A 20,265-nucleotide genomic window follows, 5' to 3' on the forward strand; every position below is an offset into this window, starting at 1 on the left:
TGGTATAAATGTTATATATGAGTGATAGGAAAGGAATATGAGTGGTATATTTGATATTAAAATAATATAGGATGGTGTGCATGTAATATTAAAATTTTAGATGTTAAATATATAAATAGAATATTATAAAGTGGCATATATGTAAATTTACCAACTAATCGTAATTGTATGTCGTTCCGTTGAGACGAAAAATGCCTGTAATCGGCAAAATGTAAACACCTTTCCCTGCCTCGAGGCCAAGTCGATTACGGAACTCTATCTCGATACCTTCCCGGTTGTCGGAGTCGTCCCTCATCTCCCTCTTATTAGGGTTTTTAAAGATCATATTTAATTAACCTCCGGCGATCGAAACTTTCATTCAGAGTGAGAACTACTCGCTGATTGCGGATCACGTAGTCGATGGATTGGGGGAACGTGACGACGGAGGATCTAATCGACGCCCTTCGAGAGGTCGAGTGGTCTTCACCCCCTCGTCCGGTCTCTGAATTCTTTTCCCGATTCACCTTCCCGAGGTCTTACTCCAAATGGAACAGCCGATTGAAGTGCAACCTTTACTAGTGAGAGGATCAAATTGCGATTCATCGTTTCTTTATATGGCTATTTTGTTTGCTTCTTTCTGCCGTGCTTTTTAGTTTCTGTGTTTCCGAAGACGTTACCTTCGAAGTTGTTGTGTAGATCGGTTGTTGTTTACTGATGTCCTTCATTACCTTGTGTGTTTCAGCTACAGGACGAACTACTTTGTAATGATCATCTTCATTCTTGGTAAGAAAAGGCTTGCTGCGATGGGGGAGGATGAGGTTTATGAGGCATCCGCTAGTCTTTATTTAAGTTCGAAGTTCTTGTTAGTTTGCGGATGATATATGGGATTTTAATGTTCGTAACGCAGGAATGGGATTTCTGCGGAAGCCACTTTCCATTATTGCTTCACTATTGATGGCCTTGAGCATCGTTTTTTTGAATGACAGGTAAAGTTTTATAATGTTTTGGGTACCAGAAACAATCTTTGTTTGTCAATTTCGCATGTAGGATTGTGTTTAAGGGGCTAATGATTGACGGTTAAACCATACCGTATGATTAATTCATTTATGCTAGAACAATTCATGGTCTTTGCCATGGAAGGAGCTAGCAGGGTGTGTATTCTCACATGCAAATTTTTTTTTTTGAACCAGTAAAAAAAATAATATTGTAATGAATTTGCTTAATGGCTCTTCCATGCTACTTTACTGTGATGGAAAACATCATATTTAGTTGGCATCTATTGTTCATTGTAGCAAGTATTCCTGATTTTTCTACGAATTAAATAAGGTATTAAATCTTTTTTTTTGTGTTAAAAATATTGAATAACATAAAAAACTGTAATTTTGTTGTGTTGTAGCTGTTATACCTTTTTTTTTTCTGCTGTGCCAGGTTTATTATTTTGTCTTTTTGATGTATGTTTGCATATAGAAATGTTTTAATATGGAATCATCAATGGTTTCAAACTCATTTCTGAAACTCTAAACAATAAATGGTTATGGGCTCCAAAAGTATTAGAGTTTAACAGATGAGTAGTGTTGCATATGGAGTCCAACATCCATATATGTTCATACATTAGAATATAATTAGTGCTGTATAAAATTTCAAATTTTTTATGATTAGCATTATATGGTTATGGGCTCCAAAACTTAATGGTTCTTGCGTGAGCCAAAAATATATTTTCATTGACCAAATTAGATAGTGGATAATATACCATTTAGATAGTTTGCCCTCATTTAGGATTTTATTCTTTTTGTTTGGGGTTTTTTATGGGCACAATCCTCTAGATTTTATTTACCCTTCTCGCTTAGAGGAGATGATGATCAACTAAGGGTATTATGAGGCTCTATTTTAATTAGTGATCGCTTCTTGTATTTTGTTTTGTTTGCTGCTCCATTGGGGAGATAGGGAATGATTGAGATGACTTTGGGTTTTGTGACTTTAGTTGGGTTCTTTTTATTTTCAATGCATTCCTTCTTTTAGGTGATACACAGAGACCAAGGGTGGAAAATGTGTCTAAAATGTAGGTTTTGCTACAAAGTTTGGTGGCAAGGTTTTCAGTCCAATAAGATGGGTCAAGTCTCTCAAAGGCTTAGGGCCATGGCCATCAAGAGCATGGCTAAAGTGTGTTTTAGGGGCATTTTCAAGAATGAATACTTTTTTTAAAGGTATTTATCTTGGCCTTAGGTTAGTTACTAAAAACATTGTTGGCTTGCTCACATAGATATGACTTGGGTTACTATGTGGACCTTGGTTTTGTTGACCACATGAGCTCATTGACTCATGTGTAGCTCACTATCGATTTGATGATAACAAACCTTGTGGTGGTGCCTTTTTATGCTTTGCTGAGTGCCTAAATATTGTACATGTGCTAGCTAAACCATGATAATGATGATCATTCCATTGTGCTTGCTTAGAGGCTTTGAAGCTTAAAGATGAGCTATATATGATGAATCTATACATGTTAAGGAGGTAAAGTGTAGCTTTCAAAGAATAGCTCGGCTCTTCTGTTTAGGTTTTTAAATGTATGATTGAGTAATAGTTTATTTTAGAATGTCTCAATGATGATGAACATCTAATTAAAATAAAGAAAATTTCATTAATTATGTTTATAAACTTATTAAAATGTATTTTTAAACAATAAGGCTATAATTAGAGTTATAATATATGTATAAACTGTAAGTTAATTTGATATATAGTTTGAGTTTAATTGGATTTTCTTAACAGTTAGTGGGTCGTGGTTAGGCTTGAGTCATCGCTAAGTGTTGCACTGCGTTGTACACTATTTGGGTTGATTGTTTTCCTTTATATATAACATATCATCTGTTCTATTAAGAAAATAGTTCCACTTATATTTTCATAGATTAAAGAGAAAGCATTTTGAGCTATAAAGGTTAATCGTATCAAGAAGAACGTAATAAAATGTTCATCCTCTTAATAACTTGAGCACAAGTTTAAAGTAACATTTCTCTCTAAATATTGTAATTTTTAATTTGTGTATTTATATTGTATCATCTTGCATTCTTTTGTATCTCCATTTGCAAGTAGTGAAGGAAGACTTTGGAAGAAGGATTCCTGGAGTTTGCTAAGCATTGGCTCAAAGGTGATGCTCTTATCCATTACTATGGTGAGGGAATGCATATTTTTGAAGAAGCAATGTAAGAGGTTTTCTCATCTGCGAGTAGCAAAGGAGTGAGCTTGTGGTTATAAGCATGCATGGTGAATCTTGATTCGGGTTAGGGACTAGGATGAATGTAGGTCATCGGGTAGAATTACGTAAATTTCAGTTGCGTCCATCCAACTCTATGTAAATATCAGTTGTGTCCATTGAACTCTATAGTTTAGATTTACTCTCATCTCATATTTACTTAACTCATTATTTCTGCTTGAATATCATTGCGGTGAATGTTACATACACTGTTTATCCTGTGTGGGGTAGATCAAAATGATTTGTGCTTCAAGAATATAAAGCTCTCATATAAAACATAGATTTCCTTAGTTCATCCATAAATTACTTCGTATACATTTGTGTTTTGTTGATTGACAAGATTATCTTATAAGTTTAAGCAGTGAACCTACTTCTGTTATTGTGTAACATGCATGAACTATGGGTATGCACAATTTATACACATGGACAAAGGTTTATATGTCTCGGGGTCGTGCAATTATACTCTGGGCTTGCTTAATTATATGTGGGCCAAATTTCCCTCTTTTTGGGGAAGTCATAAATATGTCTTTAATTATGTGTTGCTTTTATTGGCACATCCAACATTATTTTCCCACGAAATTTTTGTGTTTTTTACCCCATTTATGGTCAAAAGGAGCTAGGGAAGCTTTGCTTTGCTCAACATTTTTTTTTTCAACTTTACCAAGCCATAGCTTATGTCAAGGTTCAAGCCAAGTTGGTGAGTTTTTGGTCCTTGCTTAGTTCATTTTGAAATGTTATAATTTTAAGTTCCCTTGGATATTTTGGTAGCACTTTCCTGTGGCACACTTATGTGGGGCGGTGGTTTGGTCAGCTTCTAAAAAGGTGAAAATTTTTTATAGCACTTCCGCGTAACCATTATGAAGGGTATACAAACCTTCCATCCATGCCAAGAAAGGTAGATATGGATGGTGTTACTAAGGTTTGCACATAGGAATTTTTGAACATCTACACCCATGTCAACAAAGGCGAATATTGTGACATGGTTAACCTAAGCCCCACAGGATGAACTCTTTATTAATTATATTGAGGCACTTATGACTTGTGTTCTCCTTATCTGTAAAGAATTGGCATGGGCGATGCCACTAGTGTAGCCTCCAAAAGTCGCACCAACTTAGAAGACGATCTCAACCCTACACGGCAAACATGTAGTTCAAGAGATCAAGTCTTTCAACCACTTTTGTAGGGTTGTCTGGAGGTTCCTGTGAAAATACTCTAGAATTTGTCGGAAGCATTTTTGGTCCGAGGAGGCATGCTCAACTTGCTCGGGAAATCCTTCAGCCTCCGTAACCTTGTTGTCTTTGCTCAGGAATGCTTCAGGTTTGATGATGTTCCTTTCTCATGCATTCCTGTATGCCTGGAAAACACATCGAAAGCAACATAGTATATGGATATTTAAGCATTAATGACGAAGATCCAACATTCATATTGTCGCGCCACTGTATTTATTACCACTGCCCATTCAGCCCACTGTAATTAAGGCATAGCATTTACTGCCACCTATAATTATTGTTGTCACTTGTTTGATCCAATAAGATAAAAGCATAACCTCTGCTAACGAAACTTGTACAAACCAAAGATGATGCATGACCATAACCCTAGTTTATCATTAGTCTTGAAGTTCAACCATAGTCAGAACTTGCCTTAAAATGATGGAACAACAATCATCATGAGGACATACCTCTTTCCTTATAAATGTCTCCTCAGTTTAGGCAAACAATTTCTTTGGATTCTTCTGGCTCTAAGCTCTTTAGACTCTTCTTTTTCAGAACTCTCTCTCGCTTGCTTTTTCCCAAGAAGGGTGGACTCTAGGTTCTCTGTGTAGGCACCAAGAACACTTCTGAGGGCTCGATTGTTCTCAGACATCACCCATAAGCAAAGCTCTTCTCCTCTCTTCTTTTTCTCTTCTTGATTTTCTTCTCCTAGAACCTGCAGTAGCTCAGATATGAGAGCATTCATATCATTAATTTACTCCTCTCTATTGTACTTCTTTCATTCTACTGAAGGAATACTTGATTATGTAGGGTTCGATCTCGTGTGTCTCAATTCTTTTATGAGTTCAATAAATCTCCTTGGCAAACTCATTATGGATGTTGGTCACTTGAGTGAACCACGCTAAAGTCATCCGTGTACTTCACATTTCTATCTCTTTTTCTCTATCTTTCTCTATTTCTTATCTCGGCCATCCTTGTTGAGTAATATTTAGGAAAAATTTCTTTCCGTCTTTCTTTCCTACAAGCCTTTGACTCGTGTGCTCTTCCTTGTCACCTTGGCTTTACGAGTAATCTCCATCAAGAGCTAGTCATATCGACACTCATAAAGAATAGGCACAAGGGATGTGATGGGGATATCAGAGCATGGAAAGTATATGAGTGGCGTGGCAGTAGATCTAGGGCCACGATTGAGTCAATGTATTTTTGAGTCATTTCATGTATTTATTTTATTATGTTATTTGTTATTTATGTTGTATTTTTTTTTTCTTTTCGTTTTTACTCCTTGCTTAAGGGAAGTCGTATGTAAGCCCTTAGGGAAATGTCGTCTTTTACCTTTGAGTCAGTTTGTACGAGGCTATTTATAGCTCTTATGTTCTTCTTCTAAAGTTAATGAATGATTGAATGATAAAATTTCTTCTTCTTGTTTGAGTTCTTGTGAGAGTTTGAGAGATTGGAGCGAGGTCCCTTGGAGAGGGAATTTGGATCACCCACCATCCTTGGAAATGGCCAGGTTTGTGGTTTTTTTTGTTATCTATTTTTTCTTTCTGCCAATTTTCTTGGATTTATTTCCTAAAACCCAATCTCCCCCTTTGGAATTAATTCAAACATTCAAAGCTTCCTTGGCCGAAATTTCCTAAGCCCCATATCTTCTTATTTCTTCCCAAAATCAAATATTGGGATTTGGAAATAAATCCCATAGCCCCTCTCTTCTTGCTGCCGCCTATATCCCCCCTTCTCTCTTTAATTAATTCCAACCTAAGGGATTAATTGAAACAATTTCCCTCCACTTCAATTTTCCCAAAATCTGAACCTAGCTTCCCCAAGTCACTTCCCCTTGGCCGCTCACCTCTCTTGCCTTCTCCTACTTGGATTATCAAGAGAAAATCCCTTTCTCTCAAAGGGAAAACATTAAGGGCAGCAAAGGGCTACCTCCTTCAACCTTTGACGCAACAAGATCGATGCATGGCCGATCCTGATCTTGACTACAGCCTTGCCTACGACGAGCAAGGTTTCGTGCACATCGTTCATTCAACCTTCTTCAACGTCAATCCGAATATTGACAACACCATCGAGGAATACGTGGAGCGCATTCTTGATACTCTTGTGGAGGCCATAAAGGGGCAAATTGGCACCATTCAGTGGAGGATTATATCCAAGCCATGACGAAGGTCTTCCAATCTTCCTACTCTTGTATTTTCCTAAGTCTAACTCTCTTTGTGGTTTGATTTACTTCATGATGATCTTGTTCGCCTAATTCTGCCAAGCTTAATAAACGTAGGACTTGAGCGTGCCTTCTATGTGGCTAACTCATTGTTAGATTAGAAATTTTGTTAAAACTACTTATTATGCATGTTATTGAGCTTCTAATTTATTTTGATATTCCAAGTGTTTGGCAAGTGGCTTGGCCTAAACGCAGACACCCCTTTCTTGTTTTCTTTTGTCGTTTTGATTGCTAATGGTTTGATCTTACTTGCTTATTCAAGAAATCGTGCAATTCTTGTCGCTTACATCTAAAACATTTTAGTTTTACATCATCTGGTATTAGAGCATGGTTAGCTTAGGATTTTCATGCCAGAAATCATCCTAGGGTTTTGCTTAATCATGCTTAGTTAATTTCACATGCATAACTTCATTTTAATTATTTTAAATCATGATTGTGTTTGCTATCCAGTAAATTTCTGCACTCATTTAGTGCGTTTCTTAAGTATCTAAGGTGCTGTCCTTAATATAACAACCTCCCTAGTTGCCTAGATTACTTAACTTCTTATTGTAGTTTGCTGTCCAAGTAATTTCTGCATCGTTTAGTGTCATTCTAGAGAGTCTATCATTGCATTTTGGTGCTGTTCTCTTTCTAGATTAATCCCCAAGTGTCTCCTAGCATCTAGCTATGGACCCGAAACAACTGAGAAGGACTTAGACCTTTTGGTAGGTCAAATGAACACCATTAGCCAATAACTCAAAGAAAACCAAGCCGACCTAGCCGAGCTTCGTAGAGACACCACTGAACGTTTTGATACACTTGAGCGATCTAGGGAACATCCAACCCCCTACACCCCATTTAGACCACCTTCTATGTATGGGGATGATACCTAGCCAGATGAGAGGCAGCATCATGCCAATCATCGAGTTTCTCACTTTGGACATGACCCTCGTTATGATCCTGACATACCACTTATGAAGAACATTAAAGTCGATGCTCCTACCTTTGATGACACTCTCGATCCCCAGCTCTTCCTGGACTGGGTCAAAGATATGGATAATTTCTTTAAGTGATATAATATCTTCAAGGCTAGGAAGGTTAGTTTTGCCGAGATGAAACTCACGGGTAGGGGAAGTCAGTTTTGGGCCAACTTAGAGAGCCTTAGGGAAGCCAGGAATGATTACCCCATCATCGATTGACCATCTATGAAGCGTGAACTTAAGCAGAAGTACTTGCCTCCCTCGTACTTTCCTAGGTTGTTGGATATGTGGAATAGGCTGACTCAGGGCAACAAACCAGTTAAGGAGTAGATCATTTCCTTCGATGATTACCTGATTCGCTGCAAAGGGGAGACCTCTACCACCCCCGCGCAGATCTTGTATGTTTCGTACCGGGTTGTGAGAGGATCTTCGCAACGAGCTGTTTGCCCGGAACGTCACTACCTTGGAGAATGCCTACAGCCTAGTGCTAGATTTGGAGGAGATTACTGAGGATGATCTCGAGCCCGAGGTTGATTAGATCCACGAGGTCAAGGATGAAGGCGAATTCTTCGAGGATGATGATGACACTGCTGTCCTTCTCTGCCTTCAGAAACTGTATACATCTCTCATCTGCATGGTGAGATGCGCGCTATCACACTCGACTCCCACTACTGACTGGCGTAGGACGGTGATTTTCCACACCTACACCAAAATCAAGGATAAGAACTGTAAGGTCATAATGGATAGTGGTAGCTGCATAAATGTTTTATCTTCCAGCATGGTATCCAAGTTGGTTCTTTCTGCTGTTCTTCACCCCAACACGTATAATGTAGCGTGGGTCAACTCCACTGCCTTGGAGGTGAAAGAATGAAGCATCGTACCTATCTCCTTTGCCGACTATAAGGAGAATGTTTGGTGCGATGTGCTGATTATGGATGTTGGATAGATCCTTTTGGGCCGCCCTTGGATTTTTGATAACGATGTCCACATCTATGGGCGTTCGAACACCTGCGTGTTCAAACATGCTTGCAAAAATATTAAGCTTTTGCCATCGCAGCCTCGGGTTAAGGATGACTCAAAATCCAATCATGTTAAGTTCAAGAAAGGACTGAACCTGGTCACCGCCAAGATTATGGATTCTGAGATTGCTCAAGGCGCACCTCTATACGCCTTAGTTGGTAGTGAGATTCTCATCGAATCTGACTAACCCATTCCTCAGGAAGTCCAACCCTTTCTGGGACAGTATGCTGATGGTTTTCCTGATGATCTCCCAGATCAATTACCCCCACTTAGAGACATTCAGCATGCCATAGACTTCGTCCATGAAGCCTCCCTCTCTAACCTGCCACACTATCGCATGAACCCCTCAGAGCATGCCGAACTTAAGAAGCAGGTAGATGAGTTGCTGTAGCGAGGTTTCATACTTTCATTAAAGAGAGTCTTAGTCCATGCGTGGTGCCGGCCCTTCTTACTCCTAAGAAGAACAGATTTTGGAGAATGTGTGTTGATAGCCATGTTATTAACAAAATCACCGTCAAATATCATTTCCCTACTCCGAGGTTGGACGATATGCTCGATATGATGACGGGTGCCACTCTATTCTCCAAGATTAATCTCAAGAGTGGATACCACCAGATTCGGATCTGACTCGGAGATGAGTGGAAAACTACCTTCAAGACCAAGGATGGTCTCTACAAGTGGTTAGTCATGCCTTTTGGGTTGAGTAACGCCTCGAGTACTTTCATGAGGATCATGACTCAAGTGATTCGCCTGTTTATGGGAAAATTTGTCATCGTCTACTTTGACGACATTCTTATTTATAGTCAGTCAGTGAGTCAGCACTTGGACCACTTAAGACAATTTTGTGAGATCTTAAGGAAGGAACAGCTTTATGCCAATCCTAAGAAATGTACATTCCTTGTATATTATGTTATCTTTTTGGGCTTCATCGTATCAGCCCAAGGGGTCTTTGCAGATCCCGAGAAGGTGAGAGCCATTGTTGAATGTCCTGTCCCTCAGAACATCCGAGAAGTCCGCAGATTCCACGGATTAGCCACCTTCTATAGGAGATTTATTCGAAATTTCAGCACTATCATATCTCCTATCACTGATTATCTGAAGAAGGGTGATTTCCATTGGACCCCAACAGCCATTAGAGCTTTTGATGAGATTAAGAAAAGGATGGTGGAAGCCCTAGTGATGATACTTCATGATTTCTCCAAAATCTTCGAAGTGACCTACGACGCTTCGGGGGTCGGAATTGGAGTAGTCCTCTCCTAGGAAGGTCACCGAGTAGCTTATTTCAGTGAAAAGCTAAATGATATTCGGCAGCGTTATTCCACACATGACAAAGAGTTTTATGTTGTGATCCAGTCTCTTCGTTATTGGCGACATTACTTGCTCCCACAAGAGTTTTTCATTTTCTCAGACCACGAAGCTCTGCGTTATATAAACTCCTCACGGTCAATGGGTAGAGTTTCTTCAGGAGTATACTTATACCCTTAGACATAAGGCTGTTGATGCTCTCAATCGTTGTATGATGACTACCACTGAGATGAGAGATGAAATCGTGGGATTTTACCAAATAAAGAGGGACTATTTGGAATGCCCCGACTTCAAGGAGACATACTCTCTCTTGTCCATAGGGAGCATGCGCCTTGTGAACGATTTCCTTTTGGAGGATGATTATATTTTCAAAGCCCAAAAGCTTTGCATCCCTAACACACCCCTTAGGGAATTTCTTGTTTGGGAACTCCACGCCGGAGGCCTCGCTGGGCACTTCGGTTGGGACAAAACAATTGAAGCCGTGGAGTATCATTTTTATTGGCCCATCTTGAAGAGAGATGTCGGTTGGATGGTCAGTAGGTGTCACACCTGCCAACTGGCCAAACAACTCAAACAAAACACTGGTCTGTACACTCCTCTACCTGTCCCCAGTTGCCCTTGGCAGGATGTTAGCATGGTTTTTATCTTAGGATTGCCCAAAACTATCCATAGGAATGACGCCATTTGTGTTGTAGTAGATCGATTTTCCAAAATGGCTCATTTCCTACCTTGCTCCAAAACATCTGACGCCTCTCACATTGCCAAACTCTATTTCAACGAGGTCGTCCGTTTGCATGGTTTACCCAAACAAGTGTTTATGAGTTGATTTTCATGATTGTGGCCTCCCTAGGATGTTAGCTCGGATCTTTCTCTGGACTGTAGACTGGTTCAACCGGCTGGATGATCTTGATGCTATTGTGATCAGTGTGCTTTTGTGGATGCCAACAGTGGTTAATACATAGATGAATGGACACAAATCTGTATTATTGTTTTATTAGTGCTTGGAAAAAATTGTTCAATCATTCAATGAATGTCTTGTTGAATTATGTTGGGTGATCATCTTGTTTGAATACTACACAGCTTGAAATTCTTTATTTGTTGGATGAAAAAAAAACAAAAGCTTGACTTATTCATGAAAATCTCTTCAATATCTGCTTATCCGCAAAGCACAGATGCATAACTTATTTAATTTTTCTCCTCTTCAGTATTGAAATATAATACACTTCTCTTTAATCTGAGTTAGATTTTATGCCATAGTTTCTTGCGCATTGGAAAAGATTCACCTGAGATTCTTCGTTCCCATATTTGTGCTATGTTTGATGAAGAGCTATACTGAGGCCTTGGAGATGCTGGGCTGAATTTAACATTGCATTTTTTTATGATGCTGTGCATGCTATGTGATCCATGTTTATTTGTTCCCTTTGCCTTCATTGCCAGTATGCATATGATGCAGGTTTCACATTTTGCTGGTTTTCTTTGTATTCAGTCAAGCATAATTTCTTTAATTTTTTGCATCAACTTCCTGTTTATTCCGTTTAATGTTTGAAAATGTTATACAGTACTATATTTGGGCTGATTTCTTATTATTGTACAGTTTTGCAGTTTCATTCAATGAAAAGGTAACGAGGACTGTTAGGAAATTCTCCCCCCATTTGGCTGCAAAAATGCGGCCGCCAATAATGTGAGTGGTCCTGAATGCTTTCCTTTGAAGCATTGTTTTATTATGATGTTACTTGTTAGTGATTAATTTGCTCTTGTAATCCTGATCAGGCCTGTTCTTCGGGGGCGGCCATCATCAAAAAGGGCAATTCATATATGTGGCTGGCCTCGCTGGGTGTTTGTCATGATATTTTCAGGAGGTTTATAAGTTTTTCCTCTTTTCAGTATGACAAAAATAGTCATATTTTTGCAACAAATCTTGATTGACCAAAATGTTTTGTATTTCTAGCTAGTTGCATCCTATGGTTTACTTCTTCTAGCCTTCTCACAGTATTGTGGGCACTGGCAATTGGTCTTTTAGGTATAAATAAAACACGTTACTAATTTGCTATTCGATTGTCTATGTATCGTTTGAGATTAAAATGTTTTTAATTTTTCTCCCTTTTATTTGTTGTAGCGACATTACTTCATGCCAGTTTTAAAACTCCCAATCTGAAAGCACGTCTTAATACATTCCGCGAGGAATTTCGTGCAGTATGGAGAAATTATAGTGATCTGTAGCCTTTGAGCTCATGTAAGTTTCTAGTTTCGGGTTCAGACTCCTTATTCTTGAGTTTTCATTATTGCTGGGTGTCTTTTTTTTGTTTGAAATATATTTATTTATTTACATAGCTGCTTAAATGCAAGAAAATGTTTTCTCATATTTTTTTTGTCATTGTGCATCGCATCAAGCACTTGGTCTATGCAATAAATGTTTGTTTTTGACGTACCAATAGATTTTGTTGGGTTGCAATTTAATTCGGAGTTTAGATTGGTTGATATTTAGTATTATCGTGCAATCTTATTGGCCTTATATGAAAAAGAACCTTTAGTCTTTTTGATTGGAAGAGTTTAAGAGAAAGTAAACCTCAATCACCTTAGCTATTAGCCTATTACTAGTTATGACAACACGCAAAATCAGTCAAATATAAGAGAGTGGGTTACAATATTTTTTGCTTGGAAAATTCTGAAAGTTAAAAATCATGTGGTATGGTCCAGCGTGTGCAAGAAGGTTTAGGAGGTACCTGAGTGTCACAAGAATTCATGTAGCAGCTAGAGCTTCAAAATTCTCCTACATTCTAGAAGTTCATAATGTCCCCCAATGTATGAATCATATTCTATTTGTATATTTTGAGAGTGATATTTAGTTCTTATTCAAAATGTACTAGAGTATTCTTCTTATTTATATATAATGAATGATGTTTCCATGATCTAAAAGTGGTTGAACGATCTTACCCTTAAGTACTCCTAATCGACCCACTTCAGCTATGGGGACCTTTGATGGTTTGTGGGTGATCACCATTGTAATGCCTTTGATTGACTAATTGAACATACCATCTTACATGTTTTAACCCACAAATCCAATGAAGATGTTAGCAAAATTTTGTTGGTTCGATTACTTAGAATAATTCTGAGAAGGTGCATTGCTCAAATTTGAGGTTGTTAGAAAACTATTATGACAACCATCATTTTTTAATTGAAATGTTTCTCTATTTGAGAGAAGTTAGTCACATATAGCTTGCAAAATAGAGGTCTGTGGAGATATTGGTCAGTTTGCATAGTAACGCTTTAATGTGGTTAGAGAACACTAGCATATTGCTCTCAGTGAAATTTACTTTGGATCTTATTATAGTGATCAGAGGGGCACGGCTAGAAGGACCACCACCATCTTGGCTTCTTTCACTTGACACTGTCATAGACCTTGCATGGAGGTTGGCTTAAGACTGGCCAGTCCAACTTGAATTAGGATATACAGCTCCGGTTATGCTTTGAATCGGACAATCTTGGCATAGTTGTATTTATTTTAACGAGCCAACCCATTTAGTGAGGGTTTTTTGGGCTTGTATGATCTCTAATTTGATGTTTTGAAGTAATTGGACATCAATTTGGTCATTTGAGATGCTTTTGAGTTCGTTGAAAATGTTGCTCAATTAATTGGTATTTTTACAATTTCAACAGTTGCTTGTATGTCCAACATATTTCCTCTTCCAAGGATACTTGATGTATAATATCATAACTTGAAGAAAAATTTCGTGGTATAACCACTTATTGGATGTTAACTTGGGTTTTCTCTCAGATTTGATATCAATTTTACTATTTATTGAATGCATCTTCTTGATTATGCGGCTAGGCATTTATTTGTGATATATGAGTTGACGTCAAAGCCATACAAAGTGGCACGAGAATCCAAGTCAACAATGAATTGAGGAAAGTTATTTGTGTCAATTGGAAGGTGAAGAAGCTGCATTTGGAAATTTAAGTAGTGGTGATAATGCCGGCTGAAGAGCGGGCAATGGAGTCATATGTTTAAATGCAGGAAATGACATTGAAGTAGGTAACGAAGTAATAATATAAGCATGCGGCCATTCATATTATTGATGCTGGTTTGAAGTGGTGACACTCCAATTTCTGGACTTGTATAGGAAACTGTATTCTTTAAAAAAAAAATTAGGCGTGTTGCTGAAGGCATTAGCTAGCCTAATAATTTTATCTTGATTAAATACTCCATTTGCTCCCGTCGCAAAAGAAAAATAGTATCTTTGGGCCTTTTTTGTTACTTCTTGATTGGTCCATTGAGTTTGTAGTGAGAATATCTTATTAGTTAATCATATAATTGAATCTTCAGTTATCCAATTTGCATTGGAAGCTGGGTTGAAGATAAAGAACATTGATTGAATTTTGAGCCATTGCATTATGATGAATTTTCCAACAAAGAGCTTGTTGAAGCTTTGCTGAAAACTTACCAAGTGGCCAAGTTTTGTGGGCTCCTTGCTTAAGGATTTATGGGTGATGAAATAGGTTTGTTAAGATTATCAAGTTTGTCTTAAAACTTATTGATCCCTGTTTGTTTTGATCTAATGGGTTCCTTATGAGAATCTCACTAAATCTTGTCCGAGGTATACAAATACACTAATGATTTAGCCATTCTCTAGGACTGTCGAATAGAATCCTATTTAATAACCATAGTATATAATGGAAAAAGTGGAGTTGAATCCATTAAGGATTTTCACTTTCTTCCAGGATTGTTGATTGCCTTGCTCGAAAATCATAATTTATGACAAAGAAGTTGAATTGAATCCATTGAGGATTTTGATCATCTTTCAAGATTGTTGATCAAAGTGTTATTCGATAATTGTAATTTGTTATAGAAAGGTTGGATTAATCCCGAAAGGACCGATTGAATCCTTTTCAAGGTGCAACACAGACTTTTACATCTTTTACTTAGGATTATTAAGGTCTTGTCCACCTTGACCGCTCTCATCCTTTTAAGGTTGAAGTTATGACCTTGCCTAGGGGAGTGAAGAGTCTAGTTGTTGATTGTTTTGACGACTTTCAGACAGAGATTAGATCCTCTTGAACATTTTCTATGGAGTTTCTCCTATATACATGAAAATTTTAAGAAAACTTGTTTGATCAAGGTCCCTTTTAGCTATATTGTACTCTGGACATCCTCTCTGGACTCTTGTTTAGATAGGATCCTAAGCCAACGATGTGGCAATTAGTTGTTGAATTGGATTAAAAAGCATGCATTTTGGTTTATGCCAAAGGGCATTATCATGATTGCCCTTGCCCTCTATTCCTTTATGGGGGATTGGGAGGTTCTGTTAATGATGCGCTTGATCCTCTAATGAATGTCCAATGTCTTTCTTCTTGCGATTGTTTGCTAATAGGCATCACTCTTAGTAAGATGATTTATTGACAAAGTCTTGCTAATAATGGAGGTGGTAGGTGTTGACAAAGTAGCATGAGTGATATACGTCACTAAGGGGTGATCATTAGAGTTGTATGTAGTTGAGTGTGCAATGTTGCTGACTTAAGTGATAGTGCTGCATAAAGAGGTACAAATGACTCAATTGGTCATATAGGGGGTGATGGTACTACTTGAAGTATACTGTGTGACACGACTGATGACATGTAGAGAACGAAGTTTGTCGAAGTGGTGTATGTAATTTCACATAACAAGGGATGCATTTTTTGTATCTATGAAGGAGTCAACTTGATAACAATGAGTAATGTAGTGTTGGCTACATTAATGTTGAAGATAGTTTTTACTTTAAATGCATTAGGTGAGTGAATTATGGCCACAAAATCTTATCTCTCTTTAGTGCATTGGATGCATATTCCTTATATGCATAATATGCCATTTTGAGGAACCATTCAATTATGAAACTCACTTGGGTAATTGTACTAATAACAACCTCAACAATATTAGATTCCTTCCCATGGCTTACAGATTGGGTGGTCCCTTTTGGGGATTTTGATTAGGAAGAAGCTTTGTCTGCTCACCTACTCTCCTTGGGCTCACTCGGTGGGAGCTGCTATCAAGGACATTTTTGTGAAGACCCTATATATTATTAGGTGCCCTCTAGGGTTCACTCATTGATGAGCCCTCACTGGGCTTTTTGAATAGGCAAAATCCTATCTTTCACTTACCCAATTGGTATGGATGAGCTTGCTTGATGACTTTAGTGGGGATCCTATCCAATACCAGATACTCTTTGAAGCTCACTCATCTGCGAACCCTCGCAGGGCTTTTGAAGAGGAGAAGACTTTGTTTTCTTACTTACCTTCTTAGGTTTAGCTCTTTTGGAGTCACACTTGAGGATTTTGTTGGGTGGGAAGTAAAACCACATAGCGAAACAAACAAGAAATATAAAATTGCAGCCAAAAGAAAAGAACGCTAGGATTTTAACGTGGTAAAATCAAAACCGGGAAAAAACCACGGAGCCACACCGCACCAAGAAATTCACTATGAAAATTTGGGAGAATTAGTACAAATCTATCTTCTTATTCACCCTCTCATTTTCTCTCTTCTCTCTTACATCGTTTTTACATGAGAGCAAATAAAGAGATGCACAACAACTACCAAGAGACCAACCATTAATGAAAAATAAGAAAAAAATGCTCTGTCCGCCTCGTAGCGCCACGGCGTTCAATTCTCTGTCTTTTGTCTGTATGACAATGCTGCAACATTGGGGTCTAGATCGCCGCAATGCCCCTTGGCAATGCCAAGATTTGGAGCGCTGCAACACTCCGCTCTCTATCTTTTTCCACTAAACTATGTAGTGTTGGGGTGCTTGGGTATACATCGCCAGGGTGCTATATGGAAAAAAAATTTTTGGGGTGCGAATCCCCTACAATCCCCCAACGAGCTCAACATACTGAATTGAGACCCGAGGTGGAACAATAAAACCTGATTGATCAACACAGTTAGATTCTAAATTGAACTAACATACTTTTAGTGAAGAACTTATATGAATGATGGTGATAGTTGAGTAAAGAGTATCGGAGTTAGGAGTTGACGATGAATTGGTTGGGGAGATGCAGCAATGCGACTCTTAGAGAGGTGAACAATGAATCCATATCTTTGACATTCTTTGGAGGTTGTCAATGGAGCAGATATGTCATGCAACTATTCCTTAACTTGAAGTTGGTGTATGTCTGCACAATGCCCATATTGTTTACATTTTCAAAAGGTCATGCTAGGATTCCTCCCATAAGAGGTTAAGGTCCTTGATTTACTCCTAATACTTGATGGAAGGTTTCAATATCCGTTAAAGTTGATGGCCATTTAAGGTTGGAAATAACATCCTGAGAAGGCGGCCGAGGGTCAAAACTCCATAATTCTCCTACATTCCATAAGTTTAGAATGCCCTAAATGAACTAAATTGGAGTAAATTTATTGATTTTTATAGGAATATAGGATTCGTTATAGTTATCAACAATGAATGATGATGATCGCACCTTTGATTAAAAAGTATTTAGTCATTTATGTCCCTGGGTTGGCCCGATTGAACCACTAGGGCTATGGGTACTTGAGCACTTGACACTAGTTTAGAAGTGATGCCTCTAATTAACATACCAAATACATTTTCTTGTAAATCTCAATGTCATATTTCATCAGAAGCAACATATTAAAATTTTGATGATCAGATTTTTGATAGTATATTTGAGAAGGTTAGTCCACAAATTTGTAGTTGCTAGAAAATTTCGGTTATAGATCGCCTTTTTGCATCGAAATATTAGTCTCTTTGAGAGGAGTCACATAAATGATTTATGAAATAATGGTATATGGAGATCGCAATGACTTAGATTGCAAAACCTCATTTACTCAATTTGCGCGGTAACGAGTGTGTTGGCGTGATCTGGCAAAGCTAATGAATTAATCTTGGCGGCAGCAAGTTGGGTTCTTGTTCCAACCCCCCTCAAATAATCGTCAGGGTAAAAATTTGTTAGGTCACCACCTCCTTACAGCCAGACTATGCATGAAGCACGCTGGTTCAAGCTGACTTTGTTTAGGCCATATTGATCCATCGTGGCTCTCAGTTGCATAATCTTTGTATCTCAATAAGCCTGGAGATACAATGATTTTATGTATGAACGCTAATCCTTTGATGGATCATACTCATCAATCTATGAAAAGAACCTCAAAACATGAGATATGCATGTGTTTGGATTTTAGAAGTATTATAGCAGCTACACCAATTTGCTGCGTTCAGAAATTTTTTTTGGCATGATTAACTGTGTGGTTGGGAAGTTGATCTTGGCTTCAACCCTAAAATCTCCAATCAAATATGCAATTATTGAAGTACTCTAGAATTCAAAGTCTATGGCATGTTTTTGGGCAGTGTCCATTCAATTTTTTGGCTCTTTTACATGTTTTGGATTATGGTACCATGGTTTCCTACAAACTTTCATGTGTCATATTTTGCTTATTGCTACTGGTGATTGTATTCTCTCTACCAGATGGTGTTTGATCGACTGAAGGCTACTACCAGTATTAGAAACGATTCTTTTGTTAAAACGCTAAAATATTTCTGTAGATTTTTGCTCTCGTTGTAGACCATTTGCTTCTGTATTCATTAGAAATAAAAGGATACCGGTTGAAGTGGGAATTTATTTTGTTCATGTCCCATCCTTAATGTTGTAAAAGTTATTATAGCAGCTACATCAATTGGTAGCTTTCAGAATTTTTTTTTATTAATTACGATTTTATAAAGCTGGTTGTACTCCTTGCAGAATTTCTGTCTGGAAAGTGGCATGCTATTCGAATGGCCGACTGATTGCTTAAATGCGCAAAGCCTGTATCAGGTGGCCAGTTTCAGCTTCTGCAGACTTAATGTGGCTGATACTTCAGAGGAAAAATATGCTGACCAAATTGAGTCAGAATGGGTTTTATAGTCATTTGTATGTGTTGAAATAAGTGCAATATAAAATTTAATTATTTTGCACTCATCTCAAAACGAATCTAATGGTTATAAACTTCATCCATATCTAATTTGGTAAGAATATTTTTACCTAAATTTTCTCATAGTGTAGATGTTTTATTAGTCCAGTTTAGTGCATCTGTATTCAGGTACTGAGTTGAGGCCCTTGTGAATGTAACATGCAAATTGTGTCTCCATATGATTTTGTTTCATTAAGTAATTACCATACAATATTTACATTATATTCACAAGAAATAGGTGGTGTTGATGTAAGAAAATACAAGTCATGATGATGATGATGATGATAAAAATTCCATCCTCTGAACTGTTTTACAAGTGTTACCGTGAGATTGCAAAGTCATTCGATGAGTATGCCAATGATTTGATTTATTGTTGGAATATATGGAGAATAAATTAATTCATTCTCTATTTATTTTTTAATGAAATTTTTTATGGATCTCCAAGTGTGTTATAAATTAGGTTATATTCGATTATGAGAAGTGTTGATGATAGATATGTTATTGCTGTGTGTTTTAGTATGCTCTTTTATGTCTTCTAAAATAATTTTGGGTACTAATACTGCGGGCAAATGCTTTGAAATCAAACTCATTATTGGATCTTAAAACATGTTGCTTCTTACTATATGTTATAAGGAGGACATTTCTAGAAGTGGATTTCCTATTTATAAATATTATTTTTATTTTTTTTTGGAACTAATCTTTTATAGGAATTGGTGAACACAGAGCTCAAAGGCAATAACGAGATGCTGAACAAGTGTTTGAATGAGAAACAATAATCTCATATTTATAGGCTAAGTATTAGATGATGTGGACAAAAATACTATTATAAGTTAACATTGAATTGATTGACTAATATTTCATACTAAAATAAAGACTCATTAAAATTTATGAATGCTTGAATAAAAATATTTTTTATATTGTCTTATTATTTTCATAGTAAATATCCAAAGATTTAAGCCCAAATCTCAAGAAAATTGGGGTTTTTCTAAGGCAATATACTTCAAGCCAAGCTAATTCGATCTTAGCTCAAAAGAGACTTGTTAGTTTGTAAGAGGACTTGTATCAAGCAGATGCTTGCAATCTCATAACTTGTCCCAACTAGGTGAGTATGATATATAAAGTCAACCCTAGCGATTGCTCAAGAGGATGACTTTCATCATGAGAAAGGATTAATTGGCTACTTGGCTATTCAACCATTAGCACACACTAAGCCAATGGCTTCTTAGGAGCTTGGCGGATGATTTCATCAAGTTTGCCAATTTTATTTGGGCTATATGACAATTATATTTTTATCTTCTATTTTATATAGCCATGTATGTAACCAAATTTTGCTTTATATACCCCATAATAATTGAAAGTAGAGAAATATGTTTATTTTTATTTCCCTTTGACAAAATATG

General features: G+C 37.4%; 1 protein-coding gene across 2 annotated transcripts; it reads left to right on the top strand.

Moving 5' to 3' along the window:
- Nucleotides 1–179: 179 nt before the first annotated feature.
- On the top strand, nucleotides 180–19,156 carry LOC110102723 (PRA1 family protein A1). 2 transcript variants are annotated; one of them, XM_020831180.2, is made up of 8 exons: nucleotides 180–557; nucleotides 722–762; nucleotides 887–965; nucleotides 11,534–11,620; nucleotides 11,710–11,798; nucleotides 11,888–11,959; nucleotides 12,056–12,172; nucleotides 18,658–19,156. In XM_020831180.2, the coding sequence occupies exons 1-7, from the start codon at nucleotides 400–402 to the stop codon at nucleotides 12,157–12,159; spliced, it is 630 nt and encodes a 209-aa protein (XP_020686839.1). In that variant the 5' UTR covers nucleotides 180–399; the 3' UTR covers nucleotides 12,160–12,172; nucleotides 18,658–19,156. The 2 variants fall into 2 exon arrangements, with proteins under 2 accessions (XP_020686839.1, XP_020686840.1); XM_020831181.2 differs by lacking the exon at nucleotides 18,658–19,156 and adding an exon at nucleotides 18,385–18,586.
- Nucleotides 19,157–20,265: the final 1,109 nt, after the last annotated feature.

Source organism: Dendrobium catenatum, unplaced genomic scaffold (assembly GCF_001605985.2).
Source record: "Dendrobium catenatum unplaced genomic scaffold, ASM160598v2 fragScaff_scaffold_1557, whole genome shotgun sequence".
NCBI lineage: Eukaryota > Viridiplantae > Streptophyta > Magnoliopsida > Asparagales > Orchidaceae > Dendrobium > Dendrobium catenatum.

Bases quoted from the DNA above. Each gene is read 5' to 3' on its own strand.
- LOC110102723 (XM_020831180.2), top strand. From the start codon at position 400: ATGGATTGGGGGAACGTGACGACGGAGGATCTAATCGACGCCCTTCGA. The intron at 966-11,533 runs GTAAAGTTTTAT...ATTATTGTACAG, and splicing joins ATCGTTTTTTTGAATGACAG to TTTTGCAGTTTCATTCAATG. The intron at 11,799-11,887 runs GTTTATAAGTTT...TTGTATTTCTAG, and splicing joins TGTCATGATATTTTCAGGAG to CTAGTTGCATCCTATGGTTT.